Source organism: Amia ocellicauda, chromosome 9 (assembly GCF_036373705.1).
Source record: "Amia ocellicauda isolate fAmiCal2 chromosome 9, fAmiCal2.hap1, whole genome shotgun sequence".
In the NCBI taxonomy this organism is placed as follows: Eukaryota; Metazoa; Chordata; class Actinopteri; order Amiiformes; family Amiidae; genus Amia; species Amia ocellicauda.
In genome coordinates, this window is record NC_089858.1 from 6576082 (window position 1) to 6602722 (window position 26641).

At 40.8% G+C, this 26641-nt stretch overlaps 1 protein-coding gene across 4 annotated transcripts in view; it reads left to right on the forward strand.

The window, feature by feature from the left end:
• The first annotated feature begins 1241 nt into the window (after positions 1–1241).
• The window catches only part of dnm1a (dynamin 1a), a 101255-nt gene continuing 75855 nt past the window's right edge, over positions 1242–26641 (forward strand). For all 4 annotated transcript variants that reach the window (XM_066712861.1, XM_066712863.1, XM_066712860.1 and 1 more), the window contains exon 1: positions 1242–1615. In XM_066712861.1, coding sequence (XP_066568958.1) covers positions 1455–1615 — 161 coding nt within the window. In that variant the 5' untranslated portion in view covers positions 1242–1454. The remainder of the gene's footprint in view (positions 1616–26641) is intronic.

Below are 26641 nucleotides of genomic sequence, written 5' to 3' on the forward strand. Positions count from 1 at the left end.
TTTTTATGAGGACTTTAAAATAACAACATTAAATAGCGGATGCCAACACCTTTTTTGTTGTCAATTGTAAATTGTGCAGTGGATATACAGTGAGGGAAAAAAGTATTTGATCCCCTGGTGATTTTGTACGTTTGCCCACTGACAAAGAAATGATCAGTCTATAATTTTAACGGTAGGTGTATTTTAACAGGGAGAGACAGAATAACAACAAAAAAATCCAGAAAAACGCATTTCAAAAAAGTTATACATTGATTTGCATGTTAATGAGGGAAATAAGTATTTGACCCCTTCGACTTAGTACTTGGTGGCAAGACGTTTCCTGCGTGACTATAGGTCTAAAATGTATTTTAGAGGAACACCAGAGTAAATGAATTCTTGCAATAAGGAGCACCTAGACTTACCTCAAGATGTCGCCAAGATACAGAAGTGCCAGAACTAAGCCCGAGAGAAAGCAAGCATGAGATAAAACAAATCATAATAATACAAATAAATCCCACCACATTTGTGTCATTTATGAAGTTAATCAGAGGGAAATGTAATCCTTAAATTTTTCATATGCCAAAAGTGCAACCATTTTGTATATTTAAATTATATCTAATCATTTAGGGTCTGTAATCCCTATATGTATTTGCTATGATGACAATATATGGTGAGGTTATTTTTTACAATAGCCATATATTTTCAGCATATCAAATGATATACTGTGAAGAGGCTCTTTCTCTCTGGATCCCAATGGCTGTGGAAGTGGGCCCAGTCTGGATTCAGCACCATGGACAGACGGCATCACATGCTCTGCTCGATTGCAGCGGATGGAGCCCTGCGACCAATGAAGCCTAGTTGACCGGTTTTTAATTTTAATTACATTTAAGAAAAGGTTGTTACATCAGTCGTGGAAAGAGGGATTCGGTTTCAACCCGCTGTTTTGTCGTTCCCTAGTGTATTTCCTAAAGGCATATATTGTTTCATCAACCTCTATATCAGAAATGTCTGTAAAACATTTTATAACAAGGACGCTTCAATAAGATGTCTTTAGGCGCTTACTTTCAGACCCGGTGTTTTTAGATGCCATTGTTGTTCTGAGGAATAAAGAATGACATGTTTGTTCTAAGTTATTAAAATAATTAATCAAATTAATACAAATAACAATTCTTAAAACTACATTTCCCAGAATGCCGTTTGCCCACTGTCACACAGCGCCCCCCAGTGGCTGGTGCGAAGCCGCGCAAGGATATTCCATTCGAGTAGAAGAGCGGAGATCCTCCTCCAGCCCAGTCGAGAGACCGCAGCGCTGTGGAGCAGGGGAGACGGGGATGTATACCCAATAAAGGTGCATGCAAAAATAAAACAAGCATTACAACACCCAGACAACGACAGAAAAAGGGGAAATCGTTTTAGTGGGGGGTGCCCCTCTCATTTAATTACAGTGTGAGGAAGAATAGACTGCTTTCGCAAAGATGGGTAACCGAGGGATGGAAGATCTGATTCCTCTGGTAAACCAGCTCCAGGATGCCTTTTCTGCCATCGGACAAAATGCCAACCTGGATCTCCCACAGATCGCCGTGGTCGGTGGGCAAAGTGCAGGAAAAAGCTCAGTGCTGGAGAACTTCGTTGGAAGGTAAGTGATTTCGTGTAGGAATACATACATATATTCTACATTTTAAGCTCCCCCCCTCCCCCCCTCTCTGTAGTCAATCAACCCTGTACCTTTCTTACCAACCCAGGATGAAATACAAATCAAGGAATAATGTCACTTAAAATGATATTGGCCGTAAAAGATGCATTATAGCAATAGGTGTAATAATGCATTTTGCTTGTGTCAAATCGACGGGATCCCTAGACGTCGACATAGCCTGGAGCAAATCTAAGTAGAGATTATTTCGTTACATAAACAGTATCTGCAAATGCTTTTGCTGATGTCTGTTTGTTTGCTTGTTTGTCTTGTTTGACGGTTGAACATACAATAGGAATGATACATATATATTCTGGTTAATGTATTTGTTTTTGCATTGCACTTGTATGTATTCTTTATTATCTGATATAATGTATAACCTCTACACATACACAAAACATATGCATTATTCTTCATGGTAGAGCTGGAGTGTAATTGGACTGAATGCATTTTTCCGTCGTTATTATAGGAATTGTGAAAATGGAAGCACGTAACGCCTGCCTGTTATATTCAACATCCTTCCTAGAAGCTGAATCATATCTTTGTAAAGGACAGATAACAGACATTGTTCCAGATTACTGTATTGATTTCACCACAGATAAAACTGCAGCATCCAGAAGAAAGTGGGTATGATCTATATATGAATGCCTATACTGCGTAAAAACTTACATTTTTGTCTTCTGCACGGGTTACCTTGATTTGCAGGGTTGACAGCTCACTGGGGGAGGGGATTTGTTGTATATGTAAGGTAACATAAACATCCATTATTATTATTATTATTATTATTATTATTATTATTATTATTATTATTATTGGTTGGGTTGGTACTCAGAAAGGCTCATTGTTTAATTTAATCCCAGTGACAATATATAGATTTAATCGGTTCAGTAATGAATTGTCTATCTTTATGCTATTGATACCCACGAATTCAAAACATGTTTACGCAACAATTAAAACACACAGGATATGTCCACGTCCCAGTGAATGACATGCCTATCCCTGGTGTGAGCAGCCCGGGGTTTGGTGTTATTTTTATCTGTAACTGGTGCCTTTGGATTGCGCTCCAAGGAGCACCTATAGGAAACAGAAATAATGTGAAAGATTTATTGGCATCGCCTATACGGAGTGTAGTATTTAAAATAAATAAATCATATAGCTGCCATTTTGTGACACTTTATAGAAAGCTTGGCTGTATACAGGCTGATGTGTTGAAGCTCTGACCTTCAGGAAATTGGGAAAGGTTGCCGAGCGGCGCTTTCAAGGGAGTAAACAGGCGCAATTGTGGTACATTGCATTGCGTTTCATTTTTGCTTTTGATGTCGGTATGTTTGCCGGTTATCCTCAGAGACTGCGAGCCTGATTTCTTGGCTGTGTGACCTTGTATGGCAGTATGAGAGACAACCAGAGAGATTGGGTGTCCCCCATGCCATCCCGGTGGATAGCGTTTACCTTGACTGCAGCATCAGGGTCTAACTGCACACTAACAAGATAGGGGTTGTCCTTCTTAGCACTGGAGTAACTAGATGCGCAAAAGACGCTTTTTGGCACAGTCATTTCATAAACCTTTTAGACTTTCATATATAACATGATTTCGATTAGCGAAACGTATCCTCAATGAGCGGAGAGATGTCAACAATATGTAAAGTTTCTGATTATTATCGCATTGTTGTATTGTCATTCATTTTAGTGACACTGCCTAACCAGCCCAAAGATCCAGTAATATAAATGCCCACACGAGGTGCTGCATCCCAGTATACACTTTGTTTTTATGAGCAAAACGAATGGGACAGATCTCCCTTCTCCACTAATCGAATTTACCAGAGGTCACATATGTTGGGGTTGTGTATGTGTGAAGGGCACTGTTAGTCTACATTGTGCTTTTTTTCCACTGCCAGCTTTGACATACAGCTAACACAGTGACACACCTACATTTAACAAAACCCTGTCCCATTCCCCAAAGCTGGGATGCAACACAGTGGTTACAGTACATTCGAAAGTGCAATGAGTCAGAGTCATGCACTGTAAATAAATGCAGTATATTCACATGTATATTACTGTATTCTTTACAGTAAAATATCCCACAAGGTTTTTACTGTACATTACTGTGAATTTACCATTGTCTGGTAAGGAAGCAAGCGTTTTGCATCAATGTTAAAAAAAAATATCATGGGATTCCATATGTTTTCCACGTATATATGTAGCTTGCATCTCAAAACAAAGCAAAATATTGTACAAAAATAATTACTGGACTTGTTGACTCACATTTTAGTAATTAGAGTCAAAACTATGGTTGAAACCTTGTTCAGGCTTGTGAACTGGTTTAAGTACATTTTCATCTTAGGTGTAGTTCTAGGACTGAGATGATTTTGCAAGCACCACTGCCAGTGTACCCATTGTGCATTTGACCAGGAGACTTGGAAGTTAAGTCACAAAATCATGAATGTAGTTTACAGTATGTGGTTTTTCTTTACTAGTGCCACTGGGTGGTATAATGGCTCAGTGGGTTTGACACTCATTTGTGGAAGCTGGTGGATTCAAATCCTGTTCAGACCAAGTTTTGCTAACACTAAATGTTCCAGTGAAATTGGCTACAATAAGATATCAAAAAACTTAGATGAACTAGGCAGGAGGGGCAGAAATATGTATAGGATTTGTTTTAAACACCCAGGCTCTCTGCCAGTAGTTTCCTGCAAATTGTACACAAAATCTATTTCATTGTGGATTCAGACCAGTAGAAAATCTCAGGAAGGGATCACAAAGACCAACTTACTACTACAAACTAAGTTGTGTGAAGAAGGGTACTGTATTTATCCATCCATCCATCAAAAGGGTTATTGCGAACAAGGGTAGACCTACACCCTATAAAATACTGTCCGCAGTGGTTGTATTTATTTGACCAGTTTCCCAGTAATGTACAGTGTTTCTCCAGTCAACATTATCTCACTGCCAAATATTTGCTATTTTCTCTCATCCTTGAATGTAACGTTCATCTAGTCCTGTTTTATAATCTCCTGTGTTTGTCATTTGTGCTCCTGTACATTACTCTTAACAGTCAGTTACAAAGATGTGTTGTTACTTATGGTTACTTAATGTAAGGATTAAAAACAAAGAGGAAACATTTTAATGTAATATTGTGCTGTTAATGGGGAACTGATAGCTGGGATTTGTATAAACAATTGAGGACTAGACTATATACTCTAATCAATCTACAGAGACGGGACATATTTAAAGAAACAAAAGTGGGAAAGATCAGTGCTCAGTGATCATTTACTCAGTCGGTGGGCAACACCACCATTACTGTTGAGGTACTCAGTTGGAATCTAGCTCAACCAATTCAGGTCAGCAGAATCGAACAGGTAGAGCATCTGTCTGCATTTTTTTTCTGCTGCGGTTATTTGCTTGGCATCTCAAAGAGGAATAGTTTTTGACAAGATGTATTAAAGCTATTACAGAAGAGGTGGACAGGGGAAGCAAATTTGCATCACGGAGTGCCTTGAAGGCTGTAGGTGAACCATCATGCCTTTAGCTTGGGACAAGTGTGTGATGCTTAGTATATCACCCAATGACATTTTGTTGTTGATATCACTCGCTATTTGTTTTTTAATACATTGAACGTAGATTTACATTTTAAAAAGTGGTGGAGAACACTTATCACTTAGCCAGAAAAATGTTGCAACACTAATCATGTTAGATATAAAGCTTGACACTGCATGGTACATTTTGTCTGTGTTACAACTGGTAAGGGCCATATTTGCTATGGAGGGTGCAACAGTGTAGTCATTTAAGCCATTTCCTTTCATACAGCTCTGGGAACTCACCTACAGAAACCATTTTTTGCGGCAAATGAATAGCAACATCTCCTGCACGCTACTGATATCATGCGTTCTAGGGAAAGGTGTTTGTGCTTGAGCTCTTGGCATGTCAGTTTGCCGATCTTTGAAATCATCCTGGTGGTTTCATTCCAGTGACAAAATCTCAGCCAAACCCACCCACCAATTCTGAAGAGGAAATTAGTCAGATCGAGCTCAGTTCCTCTGCAGAATCCCCCAGATAAGGCTGTGAGGTGAGAATATCTCACTTGGTGTCACCAGAATTCAAGAACACAGATTTGCTTTTGAAGTCTCTAATTCGTGTGGGCATGTTAGAGTTAGACCTACCCAACCTGCTGGGCTGTGCTACACAAGGACCAGAGAGCTGTATCTCTGGTGTATAACACAATTGACCAATACTGAATACTGCCCCTCTCATAGGCCGTGGTGCTGAGGCTCAGACCCAGCTAGTTTAATCTCTCCAGCCCTTTAGATTGTAGAGGTCAGTGCAGCACTTCTTGCAAGTCCCTCTGCAGCACCATTTCCAAATTGCTAGCAGGATAGATACATACATCTCCTTGCTGCCTTAATATCAGCTTCCCAAAATAGAGCTGGCGCTGGCAGTTAATACAGTTACATCGGCCTGGGAGACCTATCACAAGACTGATATACCAAATACACATTTTATGTCAGGGTGAATTTCAATGCTTGTTAAGCCAGGTTCTCCAGGGTTGTTGTTTTTGTATTCGGGCTGTACACGTTTGGAAGATGTATCCCCCCCCATTACTGTATTTAATATTTTCTATTGATGTTGGAAAGAAACTATACAACCACGTCTCAAGTTTCCTCATCCTTAGTCCTATATGATTCCAGACCAATTATTCAATTGTCTGAATTTGAAGCCTCTTGCACCTATTTAGTTGTTTTGTGAATTTAGTGGTTTAACAACACCACCCTCAGAAAGAGATCCACTAAACAATGATCTCGTTTAGTTGCACAGTTACATATTCTGAGGTGAAACCTGCAAATGTCAGAAAATAATCATAGTAATATACATTGTATTGACAAACAAAAATTGAAAGTGAAAGGCATATATTTAATTACAAGTTGAAGGACATTCAAACATTTTCTAGCAATTTAATTAAACTGCATAGAAATTGTAGTTTAACTGACTGACTGTAAATACAACCAAAACAAAATACTCTACATCCCCAAAACAGAACGCAGCAAATCTTTAGCCTTGTGTGTTATTTATTGTGCACATAAAAATGTAAAATCCTGAAGTGTGTCCGTCTTTTACAACAGCATCACAGAATGGCTTTGAGGCTGAGTGATTAAAAAGGAGAGCGGAAAGAAAATAAAAATCAGTGTGTGTGTGTCTCGACATTTAAAAGTCACTCAAGAGGACCTGCAGCTCTGAGCTCTTGGCTGTTGAGAAATGGTCATCGAGTGATGCACTGGAGGAGTGACCTTGTTGAACCTCTCACACCTGTCAAAGACTGGGAAGACTTGGTATCCAGTGTGCACTTTGTTTATGTGAGTCTGTCTCCCTCACACACTTCATGTAATGCTCTCTTCTGGGCTGTAATCTGTTGCCCTTCATTAAGCTGCTTGCTGTTTATCCTTTTACTTTTAATAGCAACAATCAGTGTGCCGGGAGTGACAGGTCTTTTCTCGGCGGAGTGTGCAAGCGGCCGTGGCTCGGCCTTGTCCACACTGGACATACTATAGATCCCAGTCTTACACTTCTATAGTGTACAGTGACTGGTAGTGTACCACAAATCTCTGAGGGCCTGAACCCAGCCAGCTCTACTGGAATCTTAACTGTCTGCGTTAGTACCACAGCTGAAATAATGGTTTGATTGAGAGTGTATTTCACTTAATTAAGAGCTGTTTATATTCTCTGTATATTCCTGATATGCCGTTGTTAGCTTGGTATAGACTCTGTTAGGAGAGACATAGAACTGAATATCAGGGACCAGAACGGTGTTGAAACTACTGTTGACGACTACATGACAACACCATGGTAAATCAAGGAAAAATAACACATTTTAAGTGTTTGATTTGCTTTACAAAAGTCTAACTTAAATCTCACAAAATACATTTTTAGAGTTCTCCTTTCATGAATATGTATTACATTATTCATGTTTTTAAATTTGATTTATTTATTTAAATTCAGCAATTTTCCACAATATGTGATCATAGGTCAAAGCTACAAAAATGCCTAGGGGTTCTCATATATATACATTATTTCTGAAGCAACAATATTATCAGAATACTTTAAAGGACTGAACATTGAAAAGAACGGAAGGGGTTACAAATTCTTACTTATACCACACATTTTCACAGAAAATATAGAAAACAAACATTTAACATGCACACCCCTCTACAAATGGAAATTAACTGCTGTGATATTACCCAAGTTCCCAAGCACAAATTATGTCCTAAAAATTAAGATCTGAACAACAAGATTGAGGTTTCCTGCAGTGACACTGACTTATGTGGAGAGAAGTCTGTTCTCTTTTTTGTTATGAAAAACGTATGTCTCTCAGCAGGATGCTAAAGCACAGTAATGCATTTTGAAGTGATACCAGTAAGGCTATGTTAAATTTACAATTATTACATGGTTTAAATCAAAGAAAATGACAGTGTTCTGATCAAAATGAGTGGGCCGTTGCATACTGTACTTAAAAAGTTGGATTGCTTTTGAGTCTTTGGGTCAACTGACGATTTGATTAAGGGAATTTTAATCTGTTCCTTGAAATTGAAGTGTGCCACCCACCTTCATCTATAAATGCAACACGTATTTTAGGTCAATAGGTCAAACTGAGAGTTTTAAATATATCAACTCTGAAAATAAAGTGGCTCTGTATTTACAGAACAATTAGTAGATGCATGGAAAAGCCTATTACTCTGGGTGTAGACATGACGCTACCTGGGGTGTTGCAATAAAACAACAGGAGTCTACTTATTGTTTAGAAATCTATTTTTACTTCTATTTGATATTTGTAATGGGACTCTGATTTTGAATATTTATGTAAAATAGGTATAAGTAAAATAAGTAAATAATTAAAACAAAACAAAAAATATATATATACCTCTTTGTTTTGCTCCCGTGCAGTCCAGTTAGCATGTCACTCTCTGCTCTGCACGTAAGCACCTGAAATAAATGAATCAATGCTACATTAGGGCACTGGAAGGATTTATTTGGGTTCCAGATTTTACTGCCCTACATTCCTGATCTCTCACTGTAAATATTCTTCCCTGCATTCCTGGAATATCTTATTTAGGTCTCAATTGTTCTGTGTCTGTTTGTATTGTTGACATAGCTGGGGTTGTAAACCAAATGCAGAATGCAGCACATTTACAATGTTTGCTGAGCGATAATCTCTTCCGTTTTGTATCAGGGGCTCTTGCTTAAAATCTATATTCATGTAATTATGATGATGATGATGGTTATTATAAAAAAAAAAAAAAATCCACTACTATATTTTGGCTTTTGCATATGGTATACTTTTACAGGAGTAGAAGTGACACCACACATACCCCTTACACCGGTCTGCCCCAGCGGCAATTCACATATTATGGAGTGAAAAGGATGAACCTTTCTGACAAATGTTGACTTTACAAAAGAAACTCCAGGGACTGAAGGAAGGTTAGAGACCATGACATCAAGAAATGCAACATAGCTTTAATATAATAGTCTTGTGTACCGTGAGATTGTGAGAAATAATTGCAAGCACTTACAAGAATGAGGTATCTGTAACGAGTCACAGTTTGTAGTTGAACGAACTCTCTCCATTAATCTGAAACAACGTAATACAGTAATTATTTAAGTTTAATAAAGTGTACTTAATTATCAGTGATATTTCTCAGAGTTTGTTGAACACTGAGTCAGTCTGGGGATTCTAGTTGATTTCTGAGTTTCATCTGGAAACTTTTGCCACTGATTCGGTTGCAAAAACAAGCGCACAGCTCAAATATAACATTTCAACTAAGACATTACATATGACACATTTCCCAGTGAAATTGTTTTTGAATTCAGTTAAATATGATTGAGCTTTAAAAGGTCACGGAAGATTGTCAGGTATTCTTTCCTGATATATATTTTCCACTATAAACTCAATAGGAAACTCAGTTTTGCCAATGCATTGATGTAGCTTTAATTGCTTTGCTTCACATTTAAAATTATTTTGCCATCTTTGCAATCAATATAACAGCTCTCTGAAGCATATCAACATAATAACATGCAGCTATGGCAAAGATGATTCAGAGGTCCAAATGTTCTGCGTCTTAAAAGCAATGAACTGAGTGAAGAATCAGGGCTGATTTTGGCCCTGGCGTATTTGCCCATTACCAGATTGGCTGCCTGACCCTGCCATTAATCTGACGTGTCCCTGAACAGTGCTGGCTGTCTCTGTGAATGATTGCTCAGAACAAACACCACCATTACATTTCCACTATAGACCTGAAATAGGCTTGGATGAAAATGTTCCCGAAATTAACAAGGCCCATTTTGTATGCTGGAAAGCTATATGAGTTACCACTCAGAAGGGCATCGTAAATCTTTTCTCGCTGACTCTAATTAATACACAATGACAAGACCCAGCTCCGACACAGCTGAGCAGACCTGGGGAGCTTCACACAGGGCCGTTTGTGCTATGAGATGAGAATAAAGTCTTCACTGTCATATTTAAGGAGTTATCTCAGTGATTGTAACCTCTCCTATTAACAGGAGTGGTTAATAACCTAACGTGTTTTCTTTTCTTATCACTTGACTTTTGACTTTTCTTATCACTTGACTTTTGCAATTATATGATTTCTACGTGGTTCTTGGAAGATGAGTCCTGCCCAAAGCACAGATCTGCTGCTTGGCGAAGTCCACCATGATGGTGCCTACATACTGGGGTCCTGGGGCCTGTTCCAACTAACGTTCTGCCATTGCGTCATGGTGATTGAGGTCATCACTGCTGGAGTTTCATTAGACATGTCACAGTTGCTGTCCTATGTAAACCACCATTTATGTTTTGGTCATCCATGTTGAAAAACAAGTTACACCACACCAGGATATTAAATCAATGCCTGTAATGGAACTGACATGATTTATTTGGAATGTTATAGTGAATAGGGAAAAGATATGCCAGATAATGCCTATGTATTCCTATATAAATATAGGATGGGTGGTATGATGGAGACCATTATAATTGTGGCAGCATTATAATAAAGTGGAACAATATAATGTTGAGGAAGCACACATTTGTAAACTCCAGGGAATGTTGTGAAAACATTGTGAAGTAACATTATGAAATTCCATTTATAAATCTACATTCCTGTGAAACAATATTCCTGAGAAACACATTTAAATGAGACAAAAGCACAAACGCTACTGTATATATATGCATGCAAAATAATAGAACTGAGGTTGAATTGTACTATTATTCTGGAGAGACATCTCTGAAATGTGAAAACGACTGCTGTGCAACAGAAAGAGAACATTAATGACAGGATAAATGGGGAACAGGACATTAATGGGGTCAGGATAAAACATTTATACTGCAGTGTCAGGCAATACTAAAATACAACCAAACTGCAACCTCGCACAGCGCTGCTAGAATTTTTTTTTTTTACTGGGTATGCACTTACGGAGCAGGTGTTTCAAAGAGGGAGTGTTATTTTCCCACATTTTGAAATTAAATACTTTTTTGCCATTGAGGCATTCCCATTGATATGCAATATCTCATTCCAGTAACGATCCAGTAATGGTTATTATACCATTCTCTCCCAAATCATAACCAGTTTACCCTGCTTGTGATTCCGTTGCATTTTGTCATATGAAGACCTTGCTATATTTTGTATACATTTTCCACAGTTCACTAGCAACACACAGTTATGGCTTGTTGTCAGTGCGCATAGTGTAATTTACTTTGCTATGCCCTCCTGGTATACACCTCTGCAAGTGATTGCATTAGAAAGGCATCTTGAATCAAATGAAAATTGATCAAGATGCTGTTGAACAATGCTAGAAGGGTGGCAGACAGTCTTGCATTACGCCCACCCACACTTTTCCCGGAAATACCCTGTAGCAACTGTTCAAATAGTAACCCGAGTTATTTCATTACAAAGAATAGTGCGAATGTGGCAGATAATCTGGTGTTGACCGAGTGTTTATGTGGGAGAGGATTGTTTTATCATTATTCATCTTTCTGTACTATTAACTCTTTCTGTAAGAGGCATCTCATATTCAGTTACTAGTAAATGAGTTTCATTCCACTGGCATACATTATTATGGTAACCCACCCCCTTTACAGTGTTCTTCTCAAGGTCTCACATTGTCAATGATATTGTGGTTCAGGAAATGAGATTTCCATTAGATCTTCCCAAAGCCTTCTTCATTATAAAAGCTTCCACTTCCACCCTAATAAACAACCTGGCCGTGCTGTGAAATGTCTTCTCTAGCTGATATGTAATGGGAAACATCTACAAGAAGATATTGTATTCTTTCAGGTGAGATTGGAGAGGGTGTGTTAAATTTCTTTGATTTCAGTTCAACTCTATTTATTATGTAATCAGTTATTCTGTTGATTATTATTTCACTGATTCTCCTCATCTGCTTGTAGTGAAAAGGGAGTGTAGGCCATAACCCAGATCCTAGATTAGTCCCATACCACCCACTGGGTACTGTCCAAGTTGTCAGAGAACTGGTTGATTTCAGGACCAAGGACAGAACCACAAACACTACCTGCCTCTCCACTGTGGTTTGCTGCCCATACCTCTCCCCTTTTAGGTTACCCCAGTATTAGTATGTATGCGTTTCACATCTGGACTGGCATGGGCTGCAATGCAGATCTAACATCTGCATCGCAGCCCATGCCAGCCCAGATGTTACATTTAAATGCTTTTGGATCCATGGCTGAGAATGCAACTTTTTTTAAGGATTAAAAAATAAAAAATAAAATAGGGAAAAACTGATTGAGCTATTAAATGGCCTGTGGAAGTGTAATAAACAAAAAAGAGTGGTTCAAAGAGAACAATGTCTAAAATATCCTCAGGTATATTCTAGGCTCAGGTCTTCCCCCAGAAGTAAAAAATAAATGGGTAAATAGAAAATCATAGATGGGCTGAGAGGTTGTGTTTATAGTGCTGGCAGAGCTAGGCATTTGCCGCTATTTCACTCTAGGCTCTTAACCCTGTCAAATTCCCTGTCACCTCACTGTGTTCCTGCCTGAGGTTTCCAGCTTGCTGATGATAACACATTAAACAAACCACTGCAATCACCCAAATAAAGTGAGTCTCCCAGCTAGCCTATTGCTTAAAAAAAACATAACACTATAGCAGATTAGGCTGTTCAAATCAAGCAAACCTCAGTAATAATAAAGATAAACCCTGAATGAATTGGAGAGGCAGATATGTCTCTGTCACACACATGACTGGACGGGGTGGATGGTACTGTACTCTGGCAGTGAGCTGTCGCTGATGTGATGTCAAGGAGCAGCAGGACAGCCATTGCACCTGATGCCATCTTCTCAGGGCATCAATTGCCTGGGCACATCACCAGCAAGAATTATGTCATTTCTGGCTGGCTTTCTACTCCCATCTTAGAATTTGCAGTGTCTTCACATTGCTGACAAGAACAGATTATGACGTTTTGAAATGGAAGCAACTGAAAAAGTGGTGCATTACCCTCTAGAACAATCGCATGGTATTCGCTTTTACATGAGCTTGAACATCAGCTCAGGGTTCAGGAGGATATGACACAGTGTGTGCATCCTCAAAGATAAGGCCCACGCAAGTCACTAAGATGGCACATCCACAGTGAGGGAAAAAAGTATTTGATCCCCTGCTGATTTTGTACGTTTGCCCACTGACAAAGAAATGATCAGTCTATAATTTTAATGGTAGGTGTATTTTAACAGTGAGAGACAGAATAACAACAAAAAAATCCAGAAAAACGCATTTCAAAAAAGTTATAAATTGATTTGCATGTTAATGAGGGAAATAAGTATTTGATCCCCTATCAATCAGCAAGATTTCTGGCTCCCACGTGTCTTTTATACAGGTAACGAGCTGAGATTAGGAGCACTCTCTTAAAGGGAGTGTTCCTAATCTCAGCTCGTTACCTGTATAAAAGACACCTGTCCACAGAAGCAATCAATCAATCAGATTCCAAACTCTCCACCATGGCCAAGACCAAAGAGCTGTCCAAGGATGTCAGGGACAAGATTGTAGACCTACACAAGGCTGTAATGGGCTACAAGACCATCGCCAAGCAGCTTGGTGAGAAGGTGACAACAGTTGGTGCGATTATTCGCAAATGGAAGAAACACAAAATAACTGTCAGTCTCCCTCGGTCTGGGGCTCCATGCAAGATCTCACCTCGTGGAGTTTCAATGATCATGAGAACGGTGAGGAATCAGCCCAGAACTACACGGGAGGATCTTGTTAATGATCTCAAGGCAGCTGGGACCATAGTCACCAAGATAAAAATTGGTAACACACTATGCCGTGAAGGACTGAAATCCTGCAGCGCCCGCAAGGTCCCCCTGCTCAAGAAAGCACATGTACAGGCCCGTCTGAAGTTTGCCAATGAACATCTGAATGATTCAGAGGAGAACTGGGTGAAAGTGTTGTTGGCAGATGAGACCAAAATCGAGCTCTTTGGCATCAACTCAACTCGCCGTGTTTGGAGGAGGAGGAATGACCCCAAGAACACCATCCCCAACGTCAAACATGGAGGTGGAAACATAGTGCTTTGGGGGTGTTTTTCTGCTAAGGGGACAGGACAACTGCACTGCATCAATGGGATGATGGACGGGGCCATGTACCGTCAAATCTTGGGTGAGAACCTCCTTCACTCAGCCAGGGCATTGAAAATGGGTCGTGGATGAGTATTCCAGCATGACAATGACCCAAAACACACAGCCAAGGCAACAAAGGAGTGGCTCAAGAAGAAGCACATCAAGGTCCTGGAGTGGCCTAGCCAGTCTCCAGACCTTAATCCCATAGAAAATCTGTGGAGGGAGCTGAAGGTTCGAGTTGCCAAACGTCAGCCTCGAAACCTTAATGACTTGGAGAGGATCTGCAAAGAGGAGTGGGACAAAATCCCTCCTGAGATGTGTGCAAACCTGGTGGCCAACTACAAGAAACGTCTGGCCTCTGTGATTGCCAACAAGGGTTTTGCCACCAAGTACTAAGTCGAAGGGGTCAAATACTTATTTCCCTCATTAACATGCAAATCAATTTATAACTTTTTTGAAATGCGTTTTTTTGGATTTTTTTGTTGTTATTCTGTCTCTCACTGTTAAAATACACCTACCATTACAATTATAGACTGATCATTTCTTTGTCAGTGGGCAAACGTACAAAATCAGCAGGGGATCAAATACTTTTTTCCCTCACTGTATAAAGGCCAGGGTCAATCACTTTCTCATGTTTGTAATAGCTGTAAAAGGCAGCCTAATCTAGAGTAAGAATTACAAAATATTTTCAATGTGAGGAATAGTCTATGTCCTGTTTACATGCTGTAATGCCATGTAACTCTACAGCACAAAAGGTGTACTGAATCTCACATAAATTGGATTCCTGGCTGTTAATTCATATTTTCCCTCGCAATAACAGCCTTGGATTAATGTTAACCCGTGCTGACCAACAGTGAGTATTTTCTGAGGTCACAAAGTGAGATGAATGTGTTTTTTCCCAGGGCTCACCCTGAATCTGGCACTTTGCGTTACGATTGTCAAACTGCTTCTGTGTGTAGCCAACGCTCAGCATTAAGATTTCCAATATCACATCAGGTTAAATAAGCCCAAAAGGAAATTGTTGAAGTGAGTCACAGCTTTCCATAACAGACAATGCATCCAATAATAGTGTCCAATTTGGTGACGTTTTAATTAATAAAACACACAATACAATCAAACAAATAATAAACTGATTTTGTTAAGATAAAAGCTGCAGTGTCAGCTGCATTCAAATAGACTTTAGTAAGTCACCATCAAGGTGACTTTGCATCATTTCAATAGTGCAATCCATCCACCATTTCAAGCACTTAATTTATCATGAATCACGTACAGCCTGCTGCAGAGCGTTACAAACATTGTGTCTTTGTAACGATAGAAGGGAAAACCCAGGGTTGCTTACCCCTGTCCTTTTTAAATTATTAACACAATCTTTATGCCCCCCCAATCCACACACACACACACACACACACACACAAAAGGAATGGATATCATATGTCGATAATGTGGAAACAGGAGGCACATTTTTATTTTGCAGTTTTGTTTCTTCACCTGTATAAGGAATACATAGAAGTAAAAACTATCTGAATGTGCAAGTTTTCTGTTTTTTACATGCACTTGCTTTGTGGTTTTCAAAGAGACTGAGACTGAAGAAGCAAGGTGAACATCCATGAGAGAGGAAAGTCTAGACACCGCTGTGTGGATGTAAGTGAAATGCAACCACGATTGAGAGCAGCTCTTTAGCGTGTGCATGTGAGAGGTTAGATTGCACCACTGTGGAGAGAGAAAAGTGTTGTGGGGGTGGCATTAAAATCCCTCAGATACCATGCTGGGAGATTAACTGTAATCTAAAATTGTATCAGAATAAACACATTTATTTGCTTTTAATGAAAGAGATTTTTTGATCAGACGGTTGTCCTGGGAGCGTGTTCAATCGCACAGTGTTGAGTGTTCAGTAGCTCAGTCATAGAGGAGTGGGCCATTGTGTCCAGTAGCCCGGGGTTGGGGTGCTGGGGTGTGAAAGACAGCGTTTGAACATGGTTGAAGTCATGACTGACATCGATTTCATTCGGGAAGTATTTTGTTGTATCAGAGCAGATCGCACCACATTTAGTAAGCAGTTGTGTGCTGCAAACATCTGCAGAAGGCTCAGTAAATGCTGTACTTCATTAATTGTGTATCAACTGAGAATTTCAGTTGTCAATGAACACTCCCATTGTCACAGGACTTCAGATATTAATAATGCAGAAGAAATGAGGTGGCATTCAATATTTTGAGCAGCTGCCAACCACTTTAGCACAAAGACACCACACCTCTGACCATTGTGTTGATGGGATCAGAAATCTGAGAGGTTGGGACTGTGGTTAATTTCTGGTTGAGAATAATTGCCAAAGCTGTACTGGAAGTGGGGGCCACACGTTTAAATGGGTCCACGTTTGGCACAGCTGATGTAAATTCGGTGGGATCAGTTTGGTCCACAGTGAAAATCAATGCATGCACTGTACAATGTTCCTGCATTCCTGTTCTATGTTCAGTTTAAAGCACATAAAAAATTGGGGAAGACAGTGTTGTTATGGCTACTAAGTCAAGGTCAATATACCCTACATGCAGAATTACAATTACAAAAAGAATAAGCAAGGAGAAGGAATTCACTTAATGGGAATTTTTGAGATGATATAAAAAAATAAAGTGCCACCACACTTTGTACCTTAGAAGTGTATTTGTATATAATAGAGTGAGGTGGGGTTTATTGCAATACGACTTTTAATATGCTTCTGCAGTGACCAATACAGATTGAGGAAGAAAGGGTCCAGAGCAGTGATTCTCAGCCAGAGTCCTGGGGCCCCACTACCCTGAAGGGGTTTGTATCCAACTGAGCTCCCAGATTCTTAATTGAACTAATAACTGGCTTAATTAGACTTTAAAAAAGGTTTAAAACAAAATTAGAGAATTCAAGTGATTTATATCATTTTATATTTATCACAGTTACTTACCAAATTATTACATTCAATTAGTTCTAACTAAGCAATCAAGAACATAACTGGAACCAAAAACAGTGTGTCACCAAAAAGAGGGAAAAACAGGTCCACTGCTTAAAATTGTGTACCCCTGGAAATCATAGAGAGACACATATGTGTGCACACACAACCTTATTACAACAGGAATTATTTTTATTATGATTATTTTCCAAAACTACATATGTAGCCTTTTGAATTGGTCGATTCTTAGTAAACCCTGCAGAAAGTGTAGCTGTAACCAATAATGGTTTCTGTGCAAAAACTGCAACTTTTCTAGCCCATATTTGATTATGCCATGTGCCACAATGCATGTGCCACAATATGATTGGAGTCATTTTTATGCGAGTGGTGATCCAGACGTGTTTGATTGTGTAGGTAGCGGTCTTGCCTGGGATTTTACTGTCTTGCCTGAGATTTTCTTTGTTCACGATTCCTCCTCTGTGTTTCTGCCCCATCTGTGTGTGAGTGCCGTGGCTAGTACTGCTGTGCTGATAAGTCTGTGTGACTGTAGGAGGCTGTCCTACGGCCTGGGGCCTGTGATATCTGCAGGGTCTGAATGACTGGCTCCTGTAATCAGTTGAGAAAAGCTGATTTTTCCCCATTTTTTTATCCTGAGGCCACGTGAGTGGGTGTGTTTGAGGGAGGGAAGAGGGCTGTCTCTGTGCTTTTGGTAGAGAGGGAAGGCAGGGAGTGAAAGAGGGGTTTCAGTTCCAGCTGTACTCACAGCCTTTGCAGCTGCTGGCAGGTGTTTGGGCCTGAAGGGGACTAATGCTATGCTGGCGAAGGAGGCAGCGAAAGCAAATATAATCATTTTCTATTTTCTGAACAACTAAACTGTGCTTTCCACTGCAGACATAATCATATTTTAATTAGGCCTGGAGCATGGTTAGTTCTGTCCTTTGAAAGAAGCCCTTATAACAAAACCTTTCAGGGTCTAGCACGGCTGTGTATTTCTCTAAATCAGCTCTCACTGTTTTAGTGACCAAATTATTTCAGGTGATTGTACTGTCCTGTCCTTCCAAATAAATAAGTCTTTAATCACAGTTCATGAATAAGAAAACAGAACTCAGATTCAGAAGCAAAATCGTATTCAGAAACTTCAGAATGTATGCATTCCCATTTAATATGTATAAAGAATGATACTGCTGTACTATGATATTAAAAATAAGTCATTTTTATTTCATCCTGCAACAAAGAGAACAATGTGGGAGAGAGAAGATTCAAACTCAGATTAGAACAAAATGTTAAACTAAATCCAGGAGTGTTCTAAGTTTTAACATACAAGTTGTGGGTGTATTGAAGACAGACATTCCACAGTCAATAGTGGAATTCAACGATTGCCTTGATGGGGTTCAGGAAAATAAACTTATTATTTTCTTTCTTTTTTGTGCTGAACAGGTTAATAAAAAAAAGCAGTTTTCTTTAATGCTTTTTACAATATTTATGCAGCCTTTGAAGACGCGTTTGCATAGAAATACTGCAATTGTTTGGTCTGTTAGGGTCCTTTTAATATAAACTCACCTAAAGGATTATTAGGAACACCATACTAATACTGTGTTTGACACCCTTTCGCCTTCAGAACTGCCTTAATTCTACGTGGCATTGATTCAACAAGGTGCTGAAAGCATTCTTTAGAAATGTTGGCCCATATTGATAGGATAGCATCTTGCAGTTGATGGCGATTTGTGGGATGCACATCCAGGGCACAAAGCTCCCATTCCACCACATCCCAAAGATGCTCTATTGGGTTGAGATCTGGTGACTGTGGGGGCCAGTTTAGTACAGTGAACTCATTGTCATGTTCAAGAAACCAATTTGAAATGATTCGACCTTTGTGACATGGTGCATTATCCTGCTGGAAGTAGCCATCAGAGGATGGGTACATGGTGGTCATAAAGGGATGGACATGGTCAGAAACAATGCTCAGGTAGGCTGTGGTATTTAAACGATGCCCAATTGGCACTTAGGGGCCTAAAGTATGCCAAGAAAACATCCCCCACACCATTACACCACCACCACCAGCCTGCACAGTGGTAACAAGGCATGATGGATCCATGTTCTCATTCTGTTTATGCCAAATTCTGACTCTACCATCTGAATGTGTCAACAGAAATCGAGACTCATCAGACCAGGCAACATTTTTCCAGTCTTCAACTGTCCAATTTTGGTGAGCTTGTGCAAATTGTAGCCTCTTTTTCCTATTTGTAGTGGAGATGAGTGGTACCCGGTGGGGTCTTCTGCTGTTGTAGCCCATCCGCCTCAAGGTTGTACGTGTTGTGGCTTCACAAATGCTTTGCTGCATACCTCGGTTGTAACGAGTGGTTATTTCAGTCAAAGTTGCTCTTCTATCAGCTTGAATCAGTCGGCCCATTCTCCTCTGACCTCTAGCATCAACAAGGCATTTTCGCCCACAGGACTGCCGCATACTGGATGTTTTTCATTTTTCACACCATTCTTTGTAAACCCTAGAAATGGTTGTGCGTGAAAATCCCAGTAACTGAGCAGATTGTGAAATACTCAGACCGGCCCGTCTGGCACCAACAACCATGCCACGCTCAAAATTGCTTTAATCACCTTTCTTTCCCATTCAGACATTCAGTTTGGAGTTCAGGAGATTGTCTTGACCAGGACCACACCCCTAAATGCATTGAAGCAACTGCCATGTGATTGGTTGGTTAGATAATTGCATTAATGAGAAATTGAACAGGTGTTCCTAATAATCCTTTAGGTGAGTGTACAAGGCTATACAACATGGTCGTTGTAATATGAGACAAAATACTGCTTTCATCCCTGCAACTGATTAAAGTAATATACACTTTGATATTATTTAATATACAGTGCTGCTCGTGTTCCATAAAAAATGACATTCTTTACACGCCTTGTGATGGACTTCTATGCAATTATATAATTCATGGACATGGATATCAAATTTGCGTAACACATAATTGTTACCTAATACATTAGTCATGTGTTGGACAAAAGCTGTTTTAATATTCTGTTGTAATTCTGGCAAGCTCACACTAAACAAGAATAAACTGTGTTTGCTATCAATGCAGTTAATTTTCCTCATGTGGTTTTTAATTGCGTTTTCTCCTAGAAAGCTTATATTCTGGTGCTCTTGAACAGCACCAGCTCCCAGATCAATAGTGTTTAATTGAGCCCCTGAACAGGGCCGGTGTGTGTGTCCCATATGGCAGGCCCATCTGCTGGTTTGGGGGGTAGGGAGAGGATCCTGGAGATACAGCCATCTGTCCCAGGCAGGGCGAAACCCAGGGGGCTGCAGGTGTGAGCAAGGGTCTTATAGACTGACCAATCAAAGAATAACCCAGATTTTTTAAAGCATCTCTACCTGATGTTTTTGGACTGGTCTGACGAGGATGCATTTCTTCCTGCAACTCCGAGAACAATGAGGCGAGAGAGAAGAGGTGTTCAGAGTTCACTTCAAACTCTAATTAGAATAAGTTAAACTAAATCGATGGGTTGCGAATGCAACCTCGGTTATCTAAAAAAGGAAGCACTGCCCAAGGGGGAGGGGTTTCTGCGTACTTCCATAGGAGCCCGATCTGAAACGTCACTCTATCAAAGCTGCCATTGGCCCCTGCGCTCGTCACTCAGAACAGGTCCCTTCCCACTTCCTGTTGTATAAAACGTGACATCAGCGCAGGTTTGTCCTCTTTTGCCAGGAGCTAGGACTCCCTCGCAACAGTAACCCCTCCCCCTTGGGCAGTGCTTCCTTTTTCAGATAACCGAGGTTGCATTCGCAACCCATTGTTATCTTTCAAGTCAGAAGCACTGCCCAAGGGGGAGGGGTTACTGTATAACCAGACTGTCGCAAGGGAGGAGGCAGCGAGCTGATAAGGGAACCGGCCCGAAGGCATACTGTTAAGGGCCTCAGTAACAACTCCAGACAGTAAACATTTTTCAGGGCCACACATGAGCCGTCCAGGAGTGATGACCATAGTTGCGCTCTACTGGAAACTGTCTGTAATCAGCATATATAAAGCGGGGCTTACAGAGGTCAACTCTTACGCCCTCCGCTTCCCATAGCAAGGCCGGCGGCTCTACTAGTGCAACTTCTGGCACAGTGTAATATATAATACATATATATAGGCGTGGGGCAATCAAGCAATCTGTGCGACCTCCGCGCAATAACGTGGCAGTGGACCCCTGATCCAACAGACCCAGACCACAGACCCAATGTGTACAACACAATACATAAAACACTAGTCACTCAGAGTACCCAAGCTGGATAATAACATAACACATCTATGGCGTGGCAACAGGAACCTTCATGCAGCCTACGCGCAGCACAGGAGCACTCCCTGTGCGGCCTACAGGGCGCAAATTTAGTCCATCCTGCTGTTGAGATCAAGGATGGCCTCATCACGTTGCCTGTCCGTGGAGCCTGATCTCCAGCACCGACAACCGGGCGAGGAGGGGCCCAGCGATGACATGGGAGAAAAGGAGCGGGCCCGTGTCACTCACATGCACAGGTGGGGGCGTGCCTGGACATAGTGGACAGGGCGGGAGGCACGGGGAGTGCGGCTGACTCCACAGCAGTATGTCTGGAGGAGGAGACGGAGGGGCTTGGGGAGAGGTGGATATCCAGGACCTCAGAAATCATGCCATCACTCGCCTGAGTGGCAGATCGCTGAGCGCGGGGGCGGGTGTGGTGGCGCCCGGTTGGGGAGCGGGACCCCGGCTGTGTTGTAGCTGAACCGGAAGTCGGGCCACGTTGCGATCATTGTGGAAAAAACAGGAGTGTTCAAAGTGTTTGGACTGGTCTGCTGATAATGCATTTCATGTTTTATTTCCTTTTCATTTGAAACCTGCCCTTTATCTCAGGTATGCACTCAGGAGGAGTCACGGTTATCAGATTAAATTGTAGGCTGGTGGAAAAAGAGTGCAAGAACTTCCAGACCAGGTTTATAATTTGATCTTACATACATCTCTCTCTGTCTTAATTTGAGATTGACACAGCAAAGCTCAGTTTGGCTCCTTTATTACTTAATAGCACATTTTGGGATCAGATAGTTTTTTTGTGTTTTGCTGAGGATGTAAGTGCTGAGTAACAATGGCAGATGGCTGGTTTCCCAGCCCTGTAGACCTCAAGCAGTGAAATACTGCAGAGGATGACAGTTGGGCCTAGGAACCTGGCGTGGTCGTTTGGAGACTGTATCAAACACTCAGCCTTTGTTTGTCTGTGGTGAGACAATAGCTGAAGTGCCACCCACTGATCCCACACAAGGAGCTCTTACTGTGGAAGGGCAGGCAGACCAGGGCACTTGTTGAAGGAGGCAGAACAAGGCCGGTGTTGAGAAAGGCCTGGAATGCTGCATCATGTGGAAAAACGAAGAGACGCACGAGTGACATCAGTACTTTGTTGTGTTTTTGTGTGTTTTCTTTACATAATCAAAAGGCTGAAATGACAAGATCGCCATCATGTGTACTCTGCCTCAAAGTCATACATGAGGCTTTATGTTGGAGGGCCCAATGCCACACATAGTACTGTCTGCATGTACACAGGTTTGCAACACATCACAGGGGCTCTATGAGCCACACCCACCCTCTCAACCTCACTTATATGCATTTACATTACAGGAAACACTATAGCACTGCATCATGCAAAATAACAATTGACAGTATAGCTGGTAGATGGTGTGGTTTTGCATTCTGTAACCAAAGCTTCGTTCAATATACCTTGTTTGTTTTAAGTTATAAATATTAGAGGCTACCATTGCCTAATGCCTCCCACATGCATAGATCTTCTTCAGCACGCACGGATTAAAGGAAAATCCATTAACAGCATCCTTTTAGCATCTTCCCTGTGTCGTGATTTCATGATGTAACTATGAATAAGGAATTATGTAATGAATGTATTACTTCTGTGTCCGGGAAATGTGCTGCTTTGGAATTCAGATAAGGCCTTACATTTCTGTTGGAGAGCCCAGACAGCACACAACTGCTGCCTTTAGCACAGACTTCAGTACTTTGTTAATCTGAATCAGCACAGTGTCATATACCACTAATAATGCATACTAGGCATAAAGTGAGATAGTTGCTCATCCGCTTTACCGCTACAGTATTGAGGGAGTGAAAAGGTTTTGGATGCATGGAGCAGAAGGAATGCATAAAAGAGTATAAAAGACACCACATATTCTATACAGCTATTGATGAATATGATGAATACAAATCTTTATGAACATTGTAGTTTGAACCCGTTAAGTATCTTTTTGAGTTTGTTTGTCTCCAGTTTCCCAGCATACTTGTAATGATTGTGGGTACATCTGTTGCAGCAATGGGAAGGTGGGAAAGGATATTAGCTGCCACGTGTTTGGTGGCACAGCACTACACCACTGGGAACCACTGTGTTGCTTCTGTGCTGCATTCACTGGCTATGTGAGCTCAGGATCAGAGTGGAATAGTTCATTAGGGTTAGAGTAAATTAGTATGTGTAAAAATAACCCCACAAGCAACAGGAGAGCCGATAAATTTCAAATTAAATCAGATTAAATAGTTCGATCGTATTCCTTTGATGGCCTGTCTTGCATGACTCAGTATGGGCTCTATTGAAAGTGGTCACTGTGTGTCTACAGTGGCTAAATTACCTCTTCATTTAGAGTGATGTATTCCCCAGCTGGACTCGAGCATTGCTAGTGTCCCAGTAGTGAGGTAGGGGTCATGTCATCTGGTGGCCAGTGTTGTCAAAGACCGTGCTGTCTCAGGCCAGTCTGTAAATGAATCTGTCCCTCCAATGAACAATCGGCACCATTAATTGGCCTCTCCATCCAGCTGTCTCTGTGGGAGGCAGGGTCTAGCGGAGTAAACCCAGATGACCCCAAACAACAGGATCAGGCCGCACTGCACAAATTGATTCAAAACACATTAAATCTACAGCCACACACACCATGAACGCTGCAGACCCAGGTGACATTATTGACGCTTTTTATATTTGTCTAACCAAAGACACTCACAGATCAGCACAGGAGCAGTATAAGTTAAGAGACAGAGACATTGAAATATTGTTTTGGATACTGTCACGTGTAAAACAGCTGCACTGAAGGAACAGAATGCTTATGGATTAGAATTATGTTGACAATGCTAGTAAACCGGGAGATCTATGTACCTTGTATATTGTCTGTAGGATTTTTTGTTTGGTTTGTTTTGGTGAAAGATTAATGTTGTTGTTTTAAGGATGAAAGGTTGTATATTGACTTATTTTTGCTATGACCTTTTAATAGCTGTTATTGTTCTATTTTAATGTCCAAGACCTATGTCTCAAGCAGGGCACGTACCCAATGGCATGTCAGTGGGCTTACTCAGCAGGATGTGGAATCAGACCTCTTTCCTCCAGCGTTCTCCCTGCTGCCACCTCCAGAAAGCGACCAGGTCACAGGTCCTGCTTCCTGCTCATGACCTGGAAGTGCACGAGAGAGCAAATGTGAGAGAGGAAGCTTCATACATACCAGATAAAACACTCAAAGATATATGCGTGATAACCCAATGGCAACTATCCTGTTCACCCTCTCAATGCTGTTGGAAAATCTGTGTCGTGTTGTGTAATGTGTGACACGAGACAGAGGTCCTGCAAAAATCACAGTTACAAGCACTTCACTCTTTAACAGTTGCTTGACTTCTTCACACAAACAAATTTCAACTTTACAAAAGCTGGGAGGTGATTATGACCACAACTAATTATTTTCTGTGTTTTTTCCACTTACAAAAATTGTATTTTTTCCCGACTTCCTTGTCATCTTGAAGTCCTAGTTAATACCAATTTATTAACTGCATGTACACAGGAGCATGTTGTGTAGGGCAAGATTTTGCACATATCAGCGTTTATATATAAGAGCCACTGACCAGCTGGCCCTTTGGTCATTATCGGTTACCCACATGGCTGAAAAACACAGCTGTCTGTGTAAGTAGTCTGGGCTAAGTATTTATAGCAAAGAGATGCTTGAAAGGAATCTGTTAAATAGAAATGTAGGTAGAATAGGCTACTGTACAGCTCGGAGTAAAAGGAGCTTCAAACAAGTTCAGCGATCAACAGAAGGAGTTTGAAGAATCAGCCCATAGCTGACCATTTGATTTGTTTTGGGTAGAGAAACCAGACTGCTAGCCTGTTGGGAGCATGTCATCTGCACTGAAATAAAGTCCTTTCTTAAAAGGCAATTTTGTACACCCTTGTGCATGCAAGACATAAGGACAGTCTTGGGATTGTGCTGCCACAACCCTGACCACAATCAGACAGAGTGATTGTGACCAGCCCCAGCCTCCTTAAGAGCATGGCTTTTCCTATTTTGTGAGCCAGTTCAACAATATGTATGCGTTTCTATCACACACAAGATGTACACTTGCCTCAGGAACACTGGCACCCTGTTCCACACACAGCTGCCAGATTGAGAATTGTGTTCTTCTCAGAATAACATTTTTCATCGCGATGTGACAACCATCATGTTCGGCCTGGCATAGCACTTGAAGGGAACACACTGTGTCCGATCAGAGAGCTCAATCGATTCCTTATATATTTTCTTATCCAGTAATTATTTCACCTATTTTGAAGGGCTTTCTGCATGGAAGCCTTCAAATTAAACTGTGAAAGGGACTATCAGTTTTAGCACGGAAAGTAAAGAATACAATATACTGTATTTCACTCTGGAAAACTTGACTGTGCATGCTGGCTATCTTCAATCCTTGAAACCCCCCTGGCAGGATAGAGTGAGCTTCCTCAGATTCAAAGTAATGTCTGATTATCAAAAAGTATGTAACCGCAAAACTGATGAGGGCCTTGGAAGGATTTGGTCAATCTAATGAGCAAGGGAGAAGGTTTTTAAAGCATCTCTTCTTAGGATTTTAACTGAGCTTAACCAGAGTGGAGACAACTGTGAAGAGGGAAAAAATATAATTTTGGTAAGTGAAAATCTTTGAACCTCAGCTAATACGACAAAGCTATGCTAGCGGGGAGAGGATTTGGGTTTGTGTTTTATATATATATATATATATATATATATATATATATATATATATATATATATATATATATATTTATACTGTGTGAGGTGGTGTTTTTTTTTCCCCAGGCTCAGAAGTTGCTATAGAAAAGCCAGATGAAATGCTATTATAAGACCTGACCACTTAGTCCTGTACAGGGTTGGTGCTTGTAGCCTGAAAGCTATTTTTCTCCAGCCTTGTTAGGGCTTTGCTACCAAAGTACATGTCCTTTCTGCTGGCTTCTTTCAAAAGCCCTGCTGTTATTCTCCATTAGAGGCGCGGACAATAAGAATTAAGGCATTACGAGAGACTGGCATTCAGCTCTACCTGACAAGAGAGCTTAAGAGCCAGAGTCTTTCTTCTGAGCTGAACTCACCTGCATTCTTGGCCCCTCTCCTGGCCGGCAGCTGGTTTTGTGCATTT